Consider the following 22,964-nt stretch of genomic DNA (forward strand, 5'->3'; position numbering starts at 1 on the left):
AAGAGAAGAGAAGAGAAGAGAAGAGAAGAGAAGAGAAGAGAAGAGAAGAGAAGAGAAGTGTAGACTATTAGAGGAATGAAATTCTGCTCCAAGCTTCAGGTCGAGTAATTCTAAGAGATTTAAGGAGGTCTAAAATCATACTCATTTGGGTGGGTGTTTGGTTTCAAGGCTGGAAATCATCAAGAGAGTTCCTAAGATTCAGCTTTTATTAGGTAACGGAACCTAAGCTGGTTTTCCTGTCTCTATTTGAGGACCGGCCCAGAAGAATTCCTAGGTAATCTTATTTGAGCACTTGGAAGTAATGATGATAATAATAATTTATGATTATAAAGCACTTCCCATATTTTACAGTCTCATTATCATTGTTCCTATTTTGCTTTGATATTTCCAGAATCATCATTTCATTGATATGAGTACTCCTTCCATCAATGACAACAGAGATGATGACAGTTCTCATTGATGTAACATTTTTTAAAATGTAATTCTGTTTTTTTAATTAAGTGTTCATGGTGGCTCCTGGATATTGACAGTTGCATAAAAAGGAGTCTTGGTGCTATCTGAGGCTGAAATCTCCCGCCTGAGCAAGCTGACTGATGTTCACTTTGAGATATGGGCCTGCTGAAGTAATCTAGCCACAACTCCTCTTTCTAGAAACCTTGGAATTTTGCACTGCCCTTATTTCAACCCAGACACATACTCACAGTACACAGAGTCCCTTCTCCCTACACTAAACTCCCTTTGAGAGGGAGGTATCAAGCTCATGCTACGGCAGTATTCTCTCTTGTGTCCAGTAATGTACTGTCTCCAATTCTAAAATGGTTACCTTCCTGGAGATATTTAAATTTAATAAATTTCAATTTCTCCTAGGCAGCTTACAAAGCACACAAAGCCATCCTCAAGGGACAGACAGTAATATAGTTTGCTTGTGTTCCTCAGAAACACAGTGTTGTTTTTCCATGTCATTCTAAATTAAAACAGTTCTACAAGCAATTGGAAACACAAAACAATGCTCAATCCTTTCTTTGCTGAAGGCAGGAGGAATGCGTGTGCTCTGCTGCTTTGAGGTAGGAGACAGGAAAATGGGGGCTCTCAGTTCTTCTGCAGACCCAGCGTCTTCCAAGAAAAGGAAAGAATCACTTTGCATAGTTCATGGTAGAATGGAGGATGCACCCTGGCTCTGGAACTGGAAGACCTAGTTTTGTGCCTCACACTGATGCTAATTTCCTGTGTGACTTTGGCAGTCACTTAACCACCTTTAGCCTCAGTTTCCTCTTCTGTAAAATACAGGGAATGAACTCGATGGCCTCTGAAGTCCCTTTGAGCTTTAGAGTTATGATCTTATGATCCTAAGCGTTTGTTAAACTGAAATATCATTATCTGAACATTACCTGGTTCCTTTAAGATTGAATTTTGGGAGGCAATACAGTATAGTAGAAGGGTGTGGGGCTATGAATAAAGATCTCTGGGATAGGAGAGGAAGGAAACAAGCATTTATGAAGTGCCAGATACTTTGCTAAGCACTTAACAAATATTATCTCATTTGATCCTCACAACAACCCTGGGAGGTAGGTGCTATTATTATTTCCATTTTACAGGTAAGGAAACTGAGGCAGATAGAGATTAAGTGATGTGCCCAGGGTCGCACAGTTAGTAAGTGTCTGAGGCTAGATTTGAACGCAGGTCTTCCTGACTCCAAGTCTAGAGCTCTAACCATTATACCACCTTGATGCCTTTTGGTCTTGACTTTGTCACTTCTTCCTTTCTCTGGGCCTCAGTAGGAGGCAGAATGGTATAGTGGGAAAAACAAAACAAAACGGAAATAGCTCTGAAGTCAAGGCACCAGGTTCAAATCCCACCCCTGATACTTCTTGTGTAACCTAGAACAAATCCCTTAGTCTCCCTGGGCCTCCTCTATAACATAAGAGGATTGGACTAGATCATCATTTTAAAAGGTCCTTTCAACTCCCAAACTCTGAAATTCTTATTTAAAGGGAAGGCTAAATCGCATTATCTGCAAGGGCTTCAGAGGAAAGGCCAATAGAAATGGTGAGCTAGTGAAATCTTGAGGGAAACTGAATATACTATCACTATGGCTATAGTGTGTACCAAGCCTATAGTCTATGAGCCCGCTCACAGTTATCAACCATCTGTAAATGCAGAGTTTATCTCAGGCAAATGGTGCAGAACCACCCTCAAAATGATTCTGCCCTTCTCTGGGAGAAGAAGGATATGCAGAAGGACTCTGATTGCCAGCTTTGTGTTCTCAGGAACTGGGCAGCTAATCTCCATGTTTCCAGTTTGCTAATTCTATGACAGAGCACTTTGAGTCTTCCACTTTCCACCTAATAGCTTGCTTCTTTCAGCAAATTAAATATTTATTAAGCTTCTACTAGATGCAAGGTCTTGTGTTAGGCACTCTGATGACAGTAAAGCTAAAAAGACATATATATCTTCCTTGCACTCAGTTTATAGTTTAGGAAGGGGAGAGGTAGGAGAGGAGCAGGTACACAGATAAATATCATCCAAATCAGAATATGCTAAGTGTAGAATAGGAATGAATGAGGTGTTGTGAGAATTTTGGAGATGGAGAGACTACCTCCAGCTTAGGAAATCCTAGAAAGCTTACTGGAAAAGATGGAACCATTTTGTTTGTATTACAAGAGAAAGCTTTTATTTTGATTGGGAAAATTGGGAATGGGGTGTGTAGTAATACAAAAAAAAAAGAAAAGAAAAAAGCATCAATGAAATATTTGGGTTTTTTGCTTTTTAAGAAAAGAAAAGGAAATCCAGAAGGGGCACACAAAGAGAGCCATTTTGTTTCAAATGTGTTAAATATGTGCTCATATAAAGTACACAAACATTCTCTTAAAATTGTATGTATGCAATAGAAGACCACCATTTCCATATACAATCTTCTCTCCTTCTTTGTCTATTGAAATATTCATATGTTTTTTTTTTACATTTGTTGAGTTCATAATAAAAGAAAAGAAATAGTGGCACCCGAAGCAGGTGAAGACAGTAAAGTCTATTACAGGCAACAGGGAAAATATGAACAAAGGCTAAGAGGAAGGAAGAGGCAAGAAAAAGCTGAGGAATAGAAAGTTGTCTGATCTCTTTGGAATGTAGAACACATACAGTGAAGAGTAGGAGACAAGGCTGGAAAGGAGGTTATCTGGAGCCAAATGGTAGAAGGTCTAGAATGCTGCACTAAGATTCTAGATTGTATTAAAAAGACATTGAGAGGAGTGTCCATCCATGAAGGTGTAGAGGGAATCCTAGTGAAAGAGGTACAGAGGAAGAAGAGGCCAGGCATGTCCACCAAGCTCCAGCTAGAAGCAATCAATAGTAGGCTTGTGTGTTGAATCTTGGGAAACAGAAGGAATAAGGCTGGGCATTGATAAGCAGGGAACAAATTAGGATGCAACCTATCTGGGAAACACAGAAATCCAGTGGATCTCAGGTGGATCAGAGGGGATGAAACCACCAGGATGCTTTTGGAAAGCTGGGGTTTGCTGACTTCACATGTTGGCTCCCTCCCTTCCACTGAGATATGCCAATGAGTCTCAGTTGGAAATTGACAGGGAGCCATTGAAAGATTTTGATCAGGGGACTAATGAGAAATGCTGGAAAGATTACTCTGGTAGTATTTTCAGGATGGACTAAATAGATGGGGAGACACTTTAGAGAAAAACCAGAGAGACTTACTACACTAAGAGAGGCTTTTTTCATTAGGGGCTATTAGTACATCAAAGGGATTTTTAAAGAGATAATCTTAGAAAAAAAGGAACAAACATAAGCACAATTTATTACTTTACTACGTTCAATATACCCTATTTTTGATGTGCTGAGTTCATAGCATCTGCAACCATTAAATAACCAGACTCCTGAGCAGAATGCTATAGGGGCAACTGTTATAGCCAAATCATTTGCAGACCATTGATGGACATCAGCCAGTTGTAGCAATTTAGTCATAATAAGAATGTATTCTACTTAATATAACTAGTTTCCTGACTAAGAAGAAGGCTTCTCTGTAACTCTAATATTGCGTGCAGATATCCCTGGTGCCTGGTACACACACACACACACACACAGAGTGACCTTCTAGGAAAGGTACTCTAGGGGATGGGTACATCTGCTTCCCAGTTACTGCAAACACTTAGCCCCCTAGCCCTGGCAACATAATTGGCCCTTCAAAGATTGCAGATGCATTAACTGTACCCCTAAAGGCAGGTGAGACATTTTGGGTGCCAATAGCTAGTGTGACAGTGGGAGCAACAGCTGGAGACGGGGTGTAGGAGAGAAAATGCTGATAACCAGTAACCATTAGACAGATGGTGCCCTATGCTTAAATAGAGAAGAAGGTGGCTTCTCTGATAATGAAAATAAAGCTCTCTCTCTTTTTCCAGCAAAACAAGGAAGGACTAGAGAAGAACCATATCAGAAATCGGGGCTCCACTTGGGACAGAAATGACTAACCCCAAGGAGTTTGGCAATTTTTCGAGAAAACTGTCTCAGACTTGATCACTATAGCAGTCAGTGAACATGAATTAAGCAGCACTGGCATTCCAACAGTGTTGGGCAATGTAGATGTCAGAAGGAAATCAGATAAAAGATAAGGTGGTTGAGTTTTATGGGATCTATGGGTATGATCTGGTATAGTCTATACCAGCTATAGACTATATCAACTGGTATAGTTTATCATCAGCTAGTACGAATAGCTCCTTTGCCAGGACCTAACATCCAGGGATGTAATGGCAAATGCTTAACATCTGGGCTCTCTGGGAGAAAAACTGTGTCCACAACATACTTTTAAGTTTAGTCTACATAATTTATACTCTTAAGTCCAGACAATTGACAAAAATAGTGATTACTGATTTCCAAGGTGTAAATGCTCACTCTGAAGATTTGACAATGGCTCTCACAAGGGCTTAGAGTTGGCTTCACCACATCCCCGCCAGCATCTAAAATGGAAGTGACATTGAGGAAGGGGAGACAAGGAGCCCTATACAGATCCTAGAGGTATCCTTCAGCAAGAACTCTGTATTTTGAGTCAGGGAACCCGAGTTTAAATTCTAGTTTTGTGGTTTGCTGTCTGTGTAAAAGTAAAAGAAGACCCAGATAAATGATGTCATCAAAGAAATGTATGATTGAATAGAATAGGCTGCTTACATGGTGAGAGCAATGAATAATGGATGAACAGACTATCTGTTTCCTAGGTATCTTTGCAATGTCAAAATAAAATAACAAAGTCCCTGAGCAGACTGGATGGAGCCCATGGTGAACCTATGGAAGGAAGGAGTTGAGAGTCATCTAGGATAAGCAGACATGGATGGGTTGTGATTGGCATTGTTGATGGTCACAGCCACGTGGATTAGATCACAGATCCATTAGAATATTTGAAAAAGTATAGTTCTCTCCCACCCTTCTCCATGGCCATACAATTACTATTTTGATATTGATATCAGGAAAACGGCACTAAATGAATATTCTTGCTTAGCCCTTCCAAACCAGAGAGCTCCTTGGCTTACCTGGGAGCGGCTGGAATACTCCATGATTCTCCACATCCACCATCAGGTCAAAGTGTGAACAGTCACTCAGAGTGACCACCTCATTGACTTCCCCTGGCATGAGACCATTGATCCTCAGGGGAAGCTCCAGGGTTTGGCCCACCCGTGCTTCCACCTGGCAAGGTATAAACTCCATGCTGCTGGGCTCTATTACATACACCTGAATAGGAGACACAAAGGGCACAATTATGGCCTGGGTACGGGATTAACATAATACTACCCTTTCAAGTGCATGAAATCTGCCATGAGCTCCCTTCTTTGCAATTTTCTACACTGCCCTCTTTCCTTTCAGTATTCCTAAACCCTTGTGCCCATTGTCCTCACTGTGACCCTTAGGGTGACTCCAGGAACAGGTTTTCTCCCCACCACTACTCCATTAGTGATGAACATTTCTACCTCCTCTCCATAGAGATACCAAGATGGCAAGTGGATTTAAGATAATTCAGACATAAAATATGTAAGTCTTTCTCAGTATAGTTTGAAAGCATTTCCTCCATGAATATTCAAGCTAGAAGTCACCTTTTGCAAAGCAAGTGCTGAAGAAATTAGGGCCGCCATAAAGAAGTGTAGTACAGACTAGGATTCTAGTTCTAGTCTCTCACAAGCAAGGTATGTGACTTTGGCCAAGTCACTTAAACTTTCCTTGTGCTACACTTTCCTTGGCTGTAAAATGGACTTGGATTAGATGAGCTCCAAAGCTGGATGGTGGAGCAAATAAGAGTATGGGACTTGAAGTCAGGAAGAACTGAGTTCAAATCCAGGCTTAGACGTTTCCCATCCGTGTGACCCTGGGCAAACCACTTAACCTGTTTCCTAATATGTAAAATGGGGATAAATAATGGAACGTACCTTCTAGAGTCATTGTGATGGGACAATATTTGTAAAGTACTTTGTATACCTTAACACACCTTATGATTGCTAGTAAATATTATAATAATGATTATTATGACTCTGAGCTCTGAGATTCTATTACCACCTACCCCTACACTGTTGCTATAAGAAAAATGGACTGTGAAGAATAAAAGTTATGTAAACATGAGTTGTCATCATCATTACCACCATAATTAGTACTAGTAGCAGTGGTGGTGGTGGTGAAGCAATAGGAATTAGTCAGTCTAAAAGTATTTATTAAGTACCTACTATGTGCCTAGCATTGTGCTAAATGCTGGGGATACAAAGAAAGGAAAAAAGAGTCCCCACTCTTAAGTACCTCACAATCTAATAGGAGAGACAATATGAAAACAACTATGTACTAATAAAATCTAGACAGGATGAATTAGGGAAAATCACAGAGCGGAAGGCACTAGCATTAAGAGGGATGGGGGAAGTCAAGATGGTGGAGTAGATAAGTATTCAGCTGAGCTTTCCCAACATTTCTCCCCAAACAACTTTAAAATAATGTCTCAAATCAAATTCTGGAGTGGCAGAGCCAACAAAAGGTTAGAGGGAGACATTCTTCCAGCTCAAGACAACATAGGAAGTTGGAAAGAGAGAACTATGACAAAAGCAGAAGCAGCTTTGGGGACTCTCAAGCCAGAAACAGTAAGGGGAACTGGCAGCTGGTCAGAGAAAGATTACAGGGTACCCTGGGCTAGCACTGGACACAGGACCAGATGCTCTTTGGCAACTCCACTGCCTATACCCACTCTTGGATCATAGTTAAAGGGCAGAGAGGAGCACTTTTGCTTGAAAGGGAGCAGAAGCCCTGGGCGGCAGTATCACTCTGGGCTCCAAGGGATCAGGGACCTTGAGAAATGATATCTTTTCTGGTCCCAAGGGAGAAGGGGCCCTGAAGAGTAGTACTGATTACAATTCTAAGGGATCAGGGGCTCTTTCTGAGTAAGGACTAGAGTGCAGACCAGGAGAGCAGTAACCACCCCTCTCCCCAGAGCACACCACCTTGGAATTACCAAAAACTTCCAACCCCTCCTCAGAACTAGCTCTGAAAACAACAGAGCAAAAAAAGCCTGAAACTTGAGACAATGCCCCTTCCCCCTCCAAGGAGGGAACAGAGCCCAACTTTAACATAAAATTCCAAATCAAGAAATTGGGTGGGAAAAATAAGCAAACAACAACAATAAAAGAACTTGACCATAAAAACTTACTATGGTAACAGGGAAGATCAAGACACAAACTCAGAAGACAATGAAGTGAAAACAACTACAAACAAAACCTCAGAGAAAAAAATGTAAATTAGACATAAGCTCAACAAGAATTCCTAGAAAAGCTAAAAAAATTCTTTTCAAAATCAAATAAGAATGGTAGGGGGAAAAATAGGTAAAAAAAAAGAAAGCAAAGAAAGAAAAATATGAAAAGACAATTAGCAGCTTGGTAAAAGAGAAACAAAAAATACTGAAGAAAACAATCAATACCTTAATAACAGAATTGACCAAATGGAAGAAGTTCAAAAATTCACTGATGAAAATAACTCCTTAAAAAAGCAGAATTGGTCAAATGGAAAGAGGTACAAAAGCTCACAGGAGAAAATGATTTCTTGGGGCAGCTAGGTGGAGCAGTGAATAGAGCTCTGGTCTTGGAGTCAGGAGGACCTGAGCTCAAATCTGGTCTCAGACCAGACACTTGGTAGCTGTGTAACCCTGGGCAAGTCACTTAACCCCAATTACCTCACCAAAAAGCAAAAAAAAAATAGATTTCTTAAAAATTAGAATTGGGCAAGTAGAAGATAATGACTCCATGAGACATCAAGAAATAATCAAAGTCAAAAGAATGAAAAGGTAGTATCAAATGTAAAATATCTCATCAGAAAAACAAATTACCTAGAAAACAGGTCAAGGAGAAATAACTTAAAAATTATTAGATCACCTGAAAGCTATCATCAAAGAAAGACCCTAGACATCGTATTTCAAGAAATAATCAAGGAAAACTGCTCCAATATCCTAGAACCAGAGAGTAAAATGGAAATTTAATCACCAATCACCACCTGAAGGGGTTCCCAAAATGAAAACTCCCAGGTATATTATAATCAAATTCCAGACCTCCCAAGTAAAGAGAAAATGTTTCATGTAGCCAGAAAGAAAGCTTTCAAATACCATAGAGCCTTAGTCAGGATTGCACAAGATTTAATAGCTATAACGTTAAAGGAACAGAGGGCTTGGAATATGATATTCTAGAAGGCAAAAGAGCTGGAATTACAACCAAGAATAACATACAAGCAAAACTGATGATAATCTTTCAAGGAAAAAATATAGACATTTAGTGAAACAGAAGACTTTCAAGCATTCTTGATAAAAAGACCAGAGCTAAAGAGAAAATCTGACTTTCAAATAAAAGATTTAAGAAAAGTATAAAAAGGAAAATCATAAGAAACTCATTAAAGTTAAACTGTTTACATTCCTTTAAAAAAAAGAGGGATTGGGGAAAGGCTTCTTGAAGAAGGTGGGATTTTAGTTGAGACTTAAAGAAAGCTAGGGAAACTAAAAGGTGGCAATGAGGAGGAGGACCATTTCAGACATGAGGAATAGCCAATGAAAATGCTCAGTCAGGAGACGGAAGTGTATAGTGCAAGAAACAGCAAGAACACCAGTGTCACTGGATTGAAGAGTACATGAGGGGTGGTGGTGGTGTAAGGAGTAAGAAGACTAAAAAGATAGGAAGGGGCAAGGTTATAGGGGACTTTAAAAGCAAAGCAGAGAATTTTATGAACCTCTGTTATTACTTCCTTTTCATGTAATCTTTGGTCCAGTCAATTACATTTTTTGCTCCCCAAACCACATTCTCTTTCCTTTCTATCCCCCACATCTTTATGCCCTCCCTACTCAGCAACACTTTAGAATCTTCTTTCTTCAAAGCTCAGCTCAAACATCACCTCCAACATTAAACCTTCCCTGATCCCCTTCACTAACTAGTGTTTCCCTGCTAAATTTACCTGTATTTTTTGAATACTTATATGTATACATGTTGTCTTCCCATGTAGAATGTGAACATCTTGAAGACAGTTTTCATTGTCTTTTTATCTACAATGCATAGCAAAGAGACTGATATAGAGTAAGCATTTAATAAATGCTTAGTGACTGAGTCATTGATTGGAACTGGAATCAGAAGACCTGGGTTTAAATCATATCTCTCCTATTTACTCCCTATGTGAATTTGGACAAATCATTTCACTTGTTTGGGACTTAGTTTCTTCATCTGTAGAACAAGGGCCTGAAACCAGATAATCTCTATGGTCTCATCCAATGACTTAATCCTACTATCAAGAGCTTTGACACCAATTTCTAGTCACAGAGTGGTGGTAACTCTTCATGACATTACATCTGCTCTGAGATGTTCACTTCCAGTATCTATATTTTGAAAACCATCTACCCAGTGGATTAAGGAAACTGAAGAGCATTCTGTTTTTGACTTTCCAAAGCATTTGGTCATTAGGTCATTAGATAATAATAATAGATCACATTTATATAGCACTTTATTGTTTATAACTCAGTAAAGTATCTAGGGCAGATACTATGATTCTATTTTAAAGATGACATAATCGAATTGCAAGGAAGTTAGATGACTCAATAGGCTATCCCAGATCTCACTCGTGGCAGAGCCAGGCTTGAAGCCAGGTTTTCTGACCCTCACATGCAGCTTCTTTCCATTATATCACACTGTTTTTCATGGTTCTATGTTCAAAAATTTCTACTATCAGAACATGACTGCTTATATTTCTTCCCTATGCATCCACTGCCTTGTCTTGCATGTAGTAGGTGTTTAACAAATGTTTGAATTGAAAATTGAGGTCAGTAGATCAGGCTCCTTCCAAAACTCAGTCCAAACAGAGCAAATCCTGCTAGACATGCGAATTGATATTTAGCATCCCCCAAAATGCTCAGGTGTGCAAAGCTCAACCAATTTGACCTGCCATCCAAGAAAAATTCTTACAGGATTTGTTACATAGTCAAAAAATTATATTTTATGGAATGGATTCTTTAAATGGAAACAAGAATCCCGGGCTGTGAGAACCTTGAAGCCAGGGATTATGCCCATATTGATCTTTAGATCCTTCCCACAACATCAAACACAATACCTTGTACATAGGAGTTGACAGGATCCCAAATCATATAGATTGAGACCTCTCTGACCATCTATATAGCTTCCTCATTTTATAGATGAGGAAATTAAAGCCTGGAGATTAAGTGAATTGCCCAAGGTCATAAAGGTAATAAGCATCAGAAGCAAAATATGAATCCAGGTTCTCTGACTAAAAAGTCAATGAATTCTTTGTCCATTCACTTTCTTGAATGAATGAGCCAAACTATGGCCTCTTGCTGATACTTCTTCAGTCATGGTTTAAAACCAGCAAATCACCATTCTGCTACCTCTATGTAGCTGAAGATAGGGTTGTATCAGGATGTTTTTTCTCATCCCTCTGAAGTTGTAAAAGATCTGTCATATCTTAAAACATCACATGGATCTGGAGTAGATTATTTATCTACTGCAGCCTTTCTCTAACACTAACCCCCTTCTTCTACCCTTTCACTAAAACAAAGGTCCCCAAAATGCCTTTTGAACCATTGTCTTGGTATTCCCCAGTGCTTAGCAAAATGCCTGGCACAGAATAAGCACTTAGTAAATGCTTGTTGATTGATTGATTTAAAGCAGGAATGGCCCTTCTCAATCTGTTATCATTGACTTGGTGAACCCTCCCCTCCCCTCCCCACATGGTCTAGAGTCTTGGATCCCCGAGTTTCCACCACCTCACTCAAATACCTTCATGTCTCCATAATGTAAGGGATTCTGCACATCGTGTGCCTGGATCACGCTGACACCAATGTCACTGCTGGTCGTCATTACACCCTTGACTGTGACCGTGGCTACCATGTGGCTCGATGAGGACCAGGTGAAGTTTCCACTCCCACCATAGGCCTAGGAAGGAAGAGAACATTGATTCAACATGCTGACCTCTCCTTCCCTAAGGTACCTTATGGCTCACAATGTGGGGCAGGTGCATCAGAGGAAGCCTTGCCAAAATTTCCCCAGGGAAAATGTAGTTTGGAAACAGAGCACAAGCCCTACATATCAAGAGTTGCTACTGAAAAAAACTCTTTCTCCTGGGGCAGAAATTGGCAGACCCTCGGCTAGTCATCTGTTACTATTTCAATTGCGTGCTGGTCCTGTCTTTCCCAGAATATCTGACATAAGTGCACCACTCTGAGATGTGGCCTACCTAGACACCTGTGATTACTTATGCCCTAGCCTCTGTGATCAGGACTGCACATGAACCATCTCTCACCACTCCAAACTCAAGCTGCTGGATACAGACCCTTGGACAGTGGAGGGTCCTGGCATAGCTGGATAAGGATGCTATGGACATTGGCCTTCAACTGGTGAGAAGAGGTAGAAAGGGTCAATGAAAATGAGGTGGGTTTCTTTTCATTGTGACACTTTTATGTTTTACCCCCTAAACAGAAAAGTAAGTCCCTCTGCATCTGGGGTCTGAAGAATGCATGGATTAGTAGTAAATGGTAGTTATCCCAAGATTCTAGGAGTCTGAATCTTTTTTGGTAGGTATGTGTAGGGGAGGTCCCGATCTATGATTTCATCAATGATTAAAATCAGATAGGAGGCTGGTATAGGAATTCCCTCCATGGATGCAGATATACAATCTATCTGGAAATTCTAATCTTAGAAAATTGGCAGGGGCACTGACAAGTCACTTACCTTGTCTAGGATCACACAGTCAATATGTGTCCCAGGCAGAACTTGAACCCAGATCTTCCAGACTCAAAGGCCAGCCTATACCATGCTACCTACCTCTTAGCCCTTTTTAGGGAAGGAATTTGCTACATAGTGAGCTCTGTAAGGGCAGGAAACATGTTTCATTTATCCCTGCATCTCCCTCAAGGATGTGTATAGTACAGTGCCCTGCATAGGACACGCTCAATAAACGCTACAAATAAATGAATGAATTTTCAGATCTGGGACATGGTGGCCCCCATTCCCTGGATCTGAACCACAACATTTTGTTTTGTTTTTTGTAAAAGGCCAGACAAGAAGAATTCAGAAGTGAATGAGTCAGAAGAAGTCATAATCCTATGTTCCTTCCCTCCCAATGTCTGATTCCACTTTTTGGGGAATGCTCTGAAGTAAGGAAACCATAAGAAGCAGGCCCTGACATTGCAACACAGTAAAGATGGGTGCTTTTCCTAAGGTAGAAAACAGCCATCCAGTCTCTACCCTGAAAGCCAGACAGGCAAACAAACAGATGGGACAGAGGGAGCTGTTGGCTTAGGTTTCCTGCTCTGCCAAAACTTTATTTGACTTTGGGGAAGGGTGCTATTGTCCCAGTTCCTCCCTTTTCATCACAAAGATGAGCATCAACTGTTTGTGTTGGATGCAATGACCGTTCTCCCTTCTCTTGTCTGAGCCTTCAAGAGATGGAACCACTCTAGAACCAGCTGAGCAGATCAACCTCCACCTGTACTATCTGTACCCCACTTCCCCTTTGCCATTTATTTAATTAAAAACTGAATGATTGAGGGTGGGGGTTAGGAAGAGAACCACTAATTGTGATTTTAGGCAGGAAGGAAATTGACACAATGACCGGAGTCCCCAGAGGGACAAGGGCTGAAAGTGAGTACGAGTCATCAGATTCTCTAGCAGCCACACCTCCCTTTCACTCAGTTCAATTACTATTCTGTTCCATGTGGCAGTATAGGAGTTGGGGCAGTGAAGGACAAACAGAATGTCCAAGACCGCTGGGAAAGAAAACACTGAGTTCAAGAAACCTGAAAACCATGTGAGGGAACTTAATGCCGACCCATGTTTTATCTTCAGGATTCTAATTCAGCCGTCCTCCTAAAATGGAACTTCTTTAACCCTCCTGATAAAAAAAAAAAAAAAAACAACAACAAAGCTGGACTTTGTCTAAGAAAGAGATGAAGTTGTTTCTAAGAGTAAAGAGTTACAGGGGTCTATCTCACAGCCGCCATACTACCTTGCCATATCTGTCTTGCTTACTTAGTCTTAGAAAAAAACAAACCTTTCACATAATGGGCAGAGGAGGGTAAGAAAACCATTTGTCCAGAGGGTAATGGCTAGAAGAAAATCAACTGGAAAAAAACAGTTTAAGCCAGCACTAAATTTTTCCTCAGATAACTTCCTAAGTTCATTTCAAGTTCACTAAGGTAGGATGAAGACAAGATGGAATGACAATATAGCTCCCCTAGAAAAATACCCATGACAAGCCTTCCTTTAGCAATTTTAGTGACACTTCCTCACTGTGATTCAGCATTAATCATTTTCTGTGGTTGACATTTTTACCTTTATTGTGTATTGATAGGCTCCTGTTTTGGGCTGCCATGGAAAAGTCAGGATGCTTGGTGAAAGGGTGATGGGGACATAAATTTCAACCTCCTGTTGATTCCGGACAGGGACTGGTAATGTGTGGACACCTCCATCCTACAATGGAAAAGCAGTAATCACCATGGCAACTATTTCATCTGCACTATCTTTCAAATCAACAAGCTCCTTCTCACCTATCTCCCCACCCCCAAGGAATCAGAAAGAGAGAGAGAGAGAGAAAGAGCCCTTCAAACTAGCACATGCCCACATGAATATGAATGAAAAGTAAACAATGCAATAAACTGACCCCACCCCTTCTATTTTCCAAGGACAGGTTTTAAAGTGATACTGGGTCTATGGGGAAAAGGGGAGGTATTGGGGATAGTTCCTAAGGATAGAATGCTCTCCTTCCTCATCTCTGGTTCATAGGGTCCCTAGCCTCCTTCAAAACATATTTTGGGCACCACCTCCTACACATGACCTTTAGTGTTCTCTCCCAGTAGCTGAGTGTTCTCTCTTTCTCTCTCTCTCTCTCTCTCTCTCTCTCTCTCTTCCAAAATTACTTTGTGTATATGTTAAATTGATTTATCTGCGCATATGCTATAACCAACCCACATAATTAATTCTTTAAAGCTTATTATGAGCATACATGGAGAGTGTACCAACTTCCATGATCTCCTTGAAGGCAAGGGACCAGTCCATTTTTTCCTTTCACTTCCTTGCACTTAGGATAGTACCTTGCACATAGTAAGCAATTAATACATTTTTATGGAATCAAATGGAATCCTGTAAAATGCAGGTTGGGAGGAAAGGAGAAAAAAGGGTAAAAGTGGACAATCTATGCCAAATCCATGACAATTGTATAGTCTGGTAGAAACTGTTACAGACCAGATGATGAATTTACATGCAAGAATACATGAAAAGAAAGTTGAGAATTCCATCCTGGGAAAGGATTTTTCCCCCCATTATTCCTCATCATGAACATAGCTAGACACAGCAGTCCCATAACAGGCCAAAGGTTGAGCAACACATTGTTCCCAAAAGCAATGGCTTCCAGTCTGCCCCTAATCCTAGCAAGGCTTATTCTTTGGGGAAAGGAGGAAGAGCACACTAACATTCATGATTTCCCCCAAAGACCCATCATTTATTTCTTGTTGAGGTAATCATCAAAGTTGGAGATAAAGGCAAAATGAAAGGCTCATTGGGACAAGTTTACCTGATCCACCACAGAGGTGAGGGCTGCATCAATCACTGTCTGTCCCTTTTTTATTGCCTTGACTTGATGGTATGAACCATTCTGGGAGGACTTAAGCACCTCAAAATATTCCCGAGGCAATGCGGTATCAATTCTGATATTCTGGAAATCAAAATAGGCACGGTTAATAGCTCTCTGTGACTGACCTATAGAAGAATGGCTAAAACGCTTCCATTAAAAAAAAGAAAAAGAAACTTAATATCAAAGCCTCAGGAAATCTAATTTCAAAGAAGGAAAAATCAGCCTTGTTGATTCAATTGAATGAGAAGATGGAAAAGAGCAACTTCTCTGAACAAATCAAAGACATATTTCTTTCCCTATATGTCAATCCCAGAGAAAGGAAGTAAAACTATCAACCAGACTATACCACCTTGGACCTAGATAATTGGTGATTATGAAGAGATTCTAATTTAAAAAAATGTAGCAGGAATCATATAGGGAAATTCTCTAATGAACCGAGAAGTTCATTAGAACAGCACAAGTTACCAAAGTCAGAAAGTTAATTTAATTTGGCACTGACTACATAGAGATTGACAGCACAAGAATCTACACCTGAGACATCATTGTTTACTGAGAAAACAAAAGACAAACAAAACAAACAACAAAAACCAACCCAGCTTTTCAAGCACTCCAGAAGTGCAGTGACAATGACACTCAAGAAGTAAAGATAACATGGCAGCTTCATTCTTCTTCTTTCTTAACTATTACCTGTTACCCAAGGCCTTGAGCAGACCCCCCTCTCCATGTACAGATATACATTAACCTCCAACAAATGCTGGCGTTAACTTTAGCCAATGTGTACCTCTTTCAAATTTACAGGAATTAGAATTAGGGTACTGTGTATAAACTCAATTCTGTACGGACCTGAGCGGTGTCAGGGAACACTCTTAAGTCTTCCTTAAGAATCTGACAAGCTAATCAGTAGGTAGAGGATTCTGACATTAACCACTAAATTGGCCCCTTGGAAACCCTTCAAAACTCAAAAGTTGCAGAGGGGGTGCTCAGATGGTTGCTATATTCATAGCTGATATGACTCCAAATTAGATCCAGGGACATTGCAGGGAATCATTCCTTGGTATATACTTACATCCGATAAATACACCTTGTTACTTGATTTATCATACACCTCGATGGTGATTTCATAAAATCGGCCAGTTTCAAGGACCCATCTGTCCCCAGGATGAATTGTGAAGCCTATAAAACACAGAAGCAGAGCAACTTGACCATCTAATCTCTAGAACAGAAGGTTGCCTATCATTAGATGTTCTGACTCAAGAGCTGCCCCTTATATATGGAGAGAATGCTGCTGGTCCACCATTAGAATGTGACAAAACAATTGACTTCACCTCTTTACCTGACAGTAGAAAAAAAAAAAAGGAATGAGCCATGCTGAGTTCTCCCCACCCTTTTTACTGGTTCCCATTCATCATGTATTCAAAAGATGGCTAAGCAGAGCTAGAGGGATCAGCCTGCAGCCAGGACTATGGGGGTTAGTCTGTTGTCATGGAAAAGATTAAAACTAAGTGGCCAGTATGAGGTTCAAACTGATAACTTTGTCTGCATCGGCCCTGTGTTCTAGACAAATGAACTAACTAGCAGATACAATGGACTAGTTTAATGATCCATAATGAAACCAATTACACCTAAAATACCAAGAACATGCTTCAAAAGCCCAGGCTGAGCTACTGCAGGTAATCAGGAAAATAATCTGACAATTACATTTTCTAAAAGACATTAATTCTAGGCATGGCAAAAATTCCAAATCTTTGGCAGCAAGATCAAAATGGTATCTATCACCACACAAGGTGTCAGAGATTGACATCATTGAAGTATGACAGCACATTTAATGTGAAAGTGGTTTCAAATAGAAGGATGAAAATGGTACTTTTGTGAAATGCTACACGATACGTGTCCTAAACTTCTTTCAAATGCTATTACGGTTAGAGAGGCTCTGTTCCTACTGCTTCCTTGGTTTCTTCCTCCCTCCTTCTGTACTCTGCCCTCAGCTTTCCTTTCCAGACACTTCTGTTTCATGGGATAAATTGCCTCTGAATTCACATTGCCATCATGCTTATTCTCCCAAGGGGGAGAGGGAAATAGAATGAAACAAAGAGATGCTTTTGGGCACCTGAGTGTAAGTTTTCCAATGAGATCAAGATACTTTATGAAATCCATTAAAAGTCCTAGTGATCTTCGGACTTTTCTTTCTTTCTTTTTAATTTTTTCTCTTTCCAGTCTTTTCTTGACATGCCAAAAGCCTCCCTCTGTTTAATTCCACTTCCCTTCCCTCCCTTTCTACCACCAAGGATCAAACCAAGCAGGCTTATCTTCTGCTTTTTTCCCCACATGTCTACACATTGCGCTGGAGGAAATGCTGTTAAGAAGCAAATAGCCCAAAAGTAGCCAGCAGGGAGAGGCCCGCAGGTGAAGCAAAGGGTTTCAATTCAACTATTAACAAGCCCCCCAGGGTCCACATGGGTCAGAATAGGCTGAGTCACCTTATATGTGATTATGTGTGATTATTATCACCTTATATGTATAAACACACACACAGGTGCATATATCTATACATATACATATATACACACAATATATGAGGTATATATTGCCTACACACACAAAATATATTTTGTGTGCATATATGCATTGCAAACATACACCTACATACATATATACACATGTGTGTTTGTATGTGTGCATGTGGGTAAAACTGGACATTTTAAGAACTGTCCCAGTAAATTCTGATTTTTGGATTCACTGTACAGTAGTCAGGAAACTGGTACTTACCCAAGTATCCAGGTTCCACAACATAAATAGTGCTGTTAGGTAATCTGGAAGCACCCTGCATACGAATGCCTGAAGTCTTAATTAAGAAACAAAGCCATTGGAGGAAAATAAACTTATTGGAAGGGGACTAAGCTCATTTTTGTCTGATTGATTAACTGGTATTTGTATCAGAGGCCAGATCTCTAAAGAAATAAAAAATAATTTTAAAAATATATAATTGCCTCTGGCTGTTTTCCACATTGCCAATCTGGAATAGTTATTTCCCAGAACTCTAGACAACACAATGAATGCTTTTTACACCAACAGAATGATTTCTTTACCAAAAACAACCACAAACTTTCAGAGAATCTCATGTGTCTGTGTCGAACCTATCTTATCCCCTGATGATTTTCCCAATAATCCATGCCACGCACCACTGTGAAAGGGTTCTAAGCCCTTAAGAAGATTCTGGAAGGAGGGAATAATGCTGTTTCTTTATTTGCTACTTCTCATTTCTAGGATTTTAACTAGTGAGTCATCCAGAGAGGTGGGTAATTCGATGTTGCTATTTCGATTCTTTCTGATTTCAGATCACTGGGAGAAAGCAGGGATATTTTTAGCCTGGCCATGAGTTCAGAGGAGAAAGATATCTCCACATCAAAAAATATTTGGGGAACTGAAGTACAACCTGAGCTTGAATGCACACATATACATACACACACACACAGACACAGATACAAACACACACACACTCAGAGGATATTTTTGTGTCCCAGCACCAGGTTGGTCTGTCCCTGCTGCAATGCAGTGACTGTTGATGTCGCCTGAATCAACCTGGCGACAGGCCGTGTTGGGTCTCCCTCGGGGCCGAGTATGTTATTCTGGAGTTGCAGTTCATACTGATCAGAAGGCATCATTAATTCTGTACATGGGAGAGACAAAACAAGAATGAAAAAAAATGTTGAACAATAATGCAGCTCCTTGGCTAAGATGTATGAGTCCCATTAATGACAGTAGATAGACTTGAAAAATGGAAAATTAAGCAAAAATCAAACTGTCATGCCTTATGGAAAAAGCTGACAGTCTCTAAGAAACCTGCAGAAAAGCACAGCCATAAGCAACCCGGAACCTTCCTCCCCTTTAAATGAACTATAGCCTTTGAGGAAAATTTCCCAGCTGTTTAAGGAATGATGACACAAGTCATTTCTGTTAACTAGAGCAGGGAATTTTTAGGGTATCAGTTGAGTCTGTTGCTATGCCATCTTGAGAGAAAGAGTAGGGCAAGTTGAATGAGACACATCAACCATGGTTTCTAAAAAGCCTCTGGACAACAGGTTTGAGGGAACTGAAGTCTGTCATTTGCAGGGAATTTATCTAGAAGATACCATCTTGGTAACCCATCAATCTTGGGGGCTTTTCTGTTGTTGTTCTATCAGGTACATTTTGGAGCAACTAATAAATTAGCAGGGTGAGAAACAGTTGATTTTTTTTAAGGAAAATTGTGATTTTTGTTGTAGCATTTATGATTTAGCATTCACTGTTTCCATTATAAGCTAGGTGGAGGTCACAATTTCCACCCTCTTTTTTTATTTGGGAGGGAGGGGAAGTGGTCCATCAAACCTTTAGATTTCTATCTGATGTGATCTCCTTTCACTGAAGCCCCTTTATTCAAGTGACATGAGAGAGGGGAGTCATGATATAGGGAACCAGGGACATTACAGCTAGAAGCATTTTTCACAATTCCCAGGAACCATGGCCCAAATTATGAGCCCAAGGTGGCTCTGTCATTGATTTTATTCTCCTTTTTCGTTTGTTAGCAAAGTGGGTAAGCAAAGCTCTGTTCCTTGTAAATTTTTTACCATATACTCAGAATTCATGAGCTGCTAAGTGTTGAAAATCATAAAAAAATCTAATTGTCACCTTAAGCAGCATTATTTCAATATTCTAAAATCACCTTCAAAGAGTCAATTTCTCCCAATATCTAAAAATACTTCCAAAATATAGGCAACTTCAAAAACGGCACAAACTCATTCTGACCATGTGATAGAAGGTAGTCACCTTCTTGGGAGCAGGGACTGTTTACTTTTATCTCTATCCATATACCGAACACAAGGTTGGGTACATAGTAGGTGCTTAATAAACACTAGTTGATTGATATGTACAACACACACATCAATATAGAGGAGGAGAAATACTAAGGTAAATCAGAAAAGGTACCTGCCCTATGGGTTCACTTTACTACAGGGACTTGAGAGAGAAGAACCCTAATACAGGTGCCAGGGACATTACAGAGAAGGAGATTTTTCACAGTTCCCAGGAACCATACCCTAAATTATGGACCCAAGTCAGGTATACAAATAACTAATAAAACTTATGATATGATATGTTGTATAGTGGGAAGAACACTGAATTAGGATTCTGAAGACTTTGGTTTGCATTCTGGCTTTACTCTTTACTATCTGTATCATTGTGGGCAACTTAGTTCACCTCTCTGGGTCTGTTTCCTCTTCTGTAAAATGAACAAATTGGACTCAATGACACCTAAAGTCCATTCTAGTTCCGAATCTGTAATCTTATGATGTTCTATCACAGAATCACAGAAGCCAGACACAACACTTCTATCATATAGGATGGTGGAGACTGTGTACTTCACAAGTGCCCTCAATTGGATGAAAGGACAATTTTACGAAAGTTTGAATTTGCCACACTCAGACAATGATGAGACTCTTCACAAAAGGATCCTTTACTTGAGAAAAGAATTCAGCAAATATCCCTTTAAATAACATTCTCTTATAGTATACTTAAGCACTGGTTTTCATAAGTCATCATCTAAGTAATTATTAGAGAATTTTAGAGTTAGATGGATTGTTACAGACTATCTAGTCCAGCTTTTTCATTTTACAGATTAGGAAATGGATCCATAGGAAGAATTTATTTAGTTGCCTACTTTGTGCCAGCCAGGTACTCTTGATAGAGCCTGAAGGACGAACCACTAACAGGTAGAAATGACTAGACAGAGCTCATGCTGACCCTAACCAGGCATATCATTACAAGGAAAGCATCCTGGATCCAGATGTATTGGTGTCCCAGCAGCATGACCAGAAACACACACAGAGCCCTATAGGGGATACAAGCCCAATTCCCTGGTTGCAAGTCCCCAAAGGAGACCAACCAGGAGATAACACAAAATGTCATAGACCAAAGGAACACACTCGGAAGCCCAACTGCTGAGTCATTGATATCCTGCCATGCCCACAGTTTCAAGTTCCTACCCTACCTGGGCACTGAAAGGCTCCAGCTCAATAAATTTAACTACATCCTATCAGCATAAAAAGACCTTCAATATAGAATTTTTAAATGGAATATAATTTCTTGAGTATGAACTGGTATAGCAAGGATAAAAAAATCTAAACAGAACCCACTGTTGTATAAATAATCTTACATATTCAAAGTCTGAGCTTTAATTAGCAACCATAGGTATCTTTAAAATTTCATTGCAGACTTCTAACTACTTTATGGTCTTTAAAATTTTAATAACAAAGATTCCCAGAGAGCAGCAAACGAGGCAGGGTAATGGACAAAGACTAACAGGCAATTTCCACCATCTGCATGTGGATGAACACACATAGACCATCCCAACAGGACCCCACAGTATAGTGGGACCAAATACCAACTTTACTGGAAGAGAACAGCTTCTCCTTCTATTCGAAAAAGCAGACTAATTTAAAACTAGCACACAGCTTTAACTCTATTCAACTTCCTTCAAGCAAACTCATTTTCATAAATGTAAAGTCTGTGCCAAAGACAAAATTTCATAAATATTTTAACCGCTCTTACCACTTATGTATGTTGAAACACCAAATCTTTGACATTTTTTGAAGCAGGGTAATCTAGATATAAGGGCTTTCCCCAAGGTAGCATCCTTGAACCTCACCTGCTCCCCCATTACTGCAAAGCAATCCTATTCCAAATCTGTTGCTAACTCCTTATCATCCAATAGTATGATCTTCCAAGTCTTCTTTGCAGTCCCCAAACTTCCAACTCTACCCCATCCACCTCACTCCCAAAGGATGACCTTAACTTCTAATTCAATTGACGTCTCTACTCCATATGTGAAAGCTTCTCGAGATCTTCACCTATTGCCTCCTCCTTGCCCTTCGGCTCAGAGGGTGAGATGATGCTTCTTGCCAAGGCTTACTCTTTTATGTGTACCACTGATCTCTTCCCATCTGTCCACCCCTGCCCAACTCTAATGAAATGCCTCTCTTTATGGTGAACAATAATCTATTAATTTCCAAATCCAATTGCTTATTTTCCTAGTCTTTGTCCTCCTTGACCTCTCTGGAAGATCTGATACTGTTGACCACTAATTAATTCACTGATACTCTCTCTGCCATTGACTTCCTTAGGAGCCTTGTTAGATTGATCATCTCCTCTCTCCTCCTCCCCAACTCCTTACCCCTACCTATCCTGTTTCATCTCCAATTTTTCTTCTATGTTGATTCCTTCATCTCAATCCTCATCATCTTTGGCCTCTCTGCAACCTTTGACGCAGTTGATCACCATCTCCTCCTACATACTCTTTCTTCTCTAGGTTTTTGTGATTCTGTTTTCTTCTAGTTCTCCTATATACCCTCTTCTCTCTAAGTTTTCATGACACTGTACTCTCCTGATTCCTGTACTACCTGTCTGACTGGTCCTTCTTAATCTCTTTTGCTAGATATTCATCAAAGATCACATTCACTAACTGTGGACATCCCCTAAGGCTCTGTCCTGGTCCCTCTCTCTTTTCCCTCCATATTATTTCACTTGATGATCATAGGTTCTTATAGGTTCAACTACCACTTCTATGCAAGTGATATCCATATTCATCTATCCAGCCCTCACCTTTCTCTTGAGTTCTAGTCCCACATCACCAACTACCTCTTGGACATTTCAAATTAGATGTCTCATAAGTATCTCAAACTCAACCTGTCCAAAAGAGAACTCATTTTCTTTCTCTCCCCCACCTAAATCTTCCCCATTTTTTCATGGGGGTAGGAATGGGAAGGAGAGAAAATTTACTTTTGTTCATTGAAATTTTAAAAATT

At 40.0% G+C, this 22,964-nt stretch overlaps 1 protein-coding gene across 1 annotated transcript in view; it reads right to left on the reverse strand.

The window, feature by feature from the left end:
- Positions 1 to 22,964, reverse strand: part of NUP210 (nucleoporin 210) — a 166,542-nt gene that overhangs the window by 84,210 nt on the left and 59,368 nt on the right. The window contains exons 7-13 of the mRNA XM_027836937.1: positions 18,638 to 18,796; positions 17,896 to 17,964; positions 16,196 to 16,302; positions 15,070 to 15,210; positions 13,833 to 13,970; positions 11,280 to 11,435; positions 5,529 to 5,727 (exon numbers count right to left, since the gene is read on the reverse strand). Of these exons, the coding sequence (XP_027692738.1) occupies positions 5,529 to 5,727; positions 11,280 to 11,435; positions 13,833 to 13,970; positions 15,070 to 15,210; positions 16,196 to 16,302; positions 17,896 to 17,964; positions 18,638 to 18,796 (969 nt within the window). The remainder of the gene's footprint in view (positions 1 to 5,528; positions 5,728 to 11,279; positions 11,436 to 13,832; positions 13,971 to 15,069; positions 15,211 to 16,195; positions 16,303 to 17,895; positions 17,965 to 18,637; positions 18,797 to 22,964) is intronic.

The sequence above is a fragment of the Vombatus ursinus genome, unplaced genomic scaffold (assembly GCF_900497805.2).
Source record: "Vombatus ursinus unplaced genomic scaffold, bare-nosed wombat genome assembly UNPS02014820.1, whole genome shotgun sequence".
NCBI lineage: Eukaryota > Metazoa > Chordata > Mammalia > Diprotodontia > Vombatidae > Vombatus > Vombatus ursinus.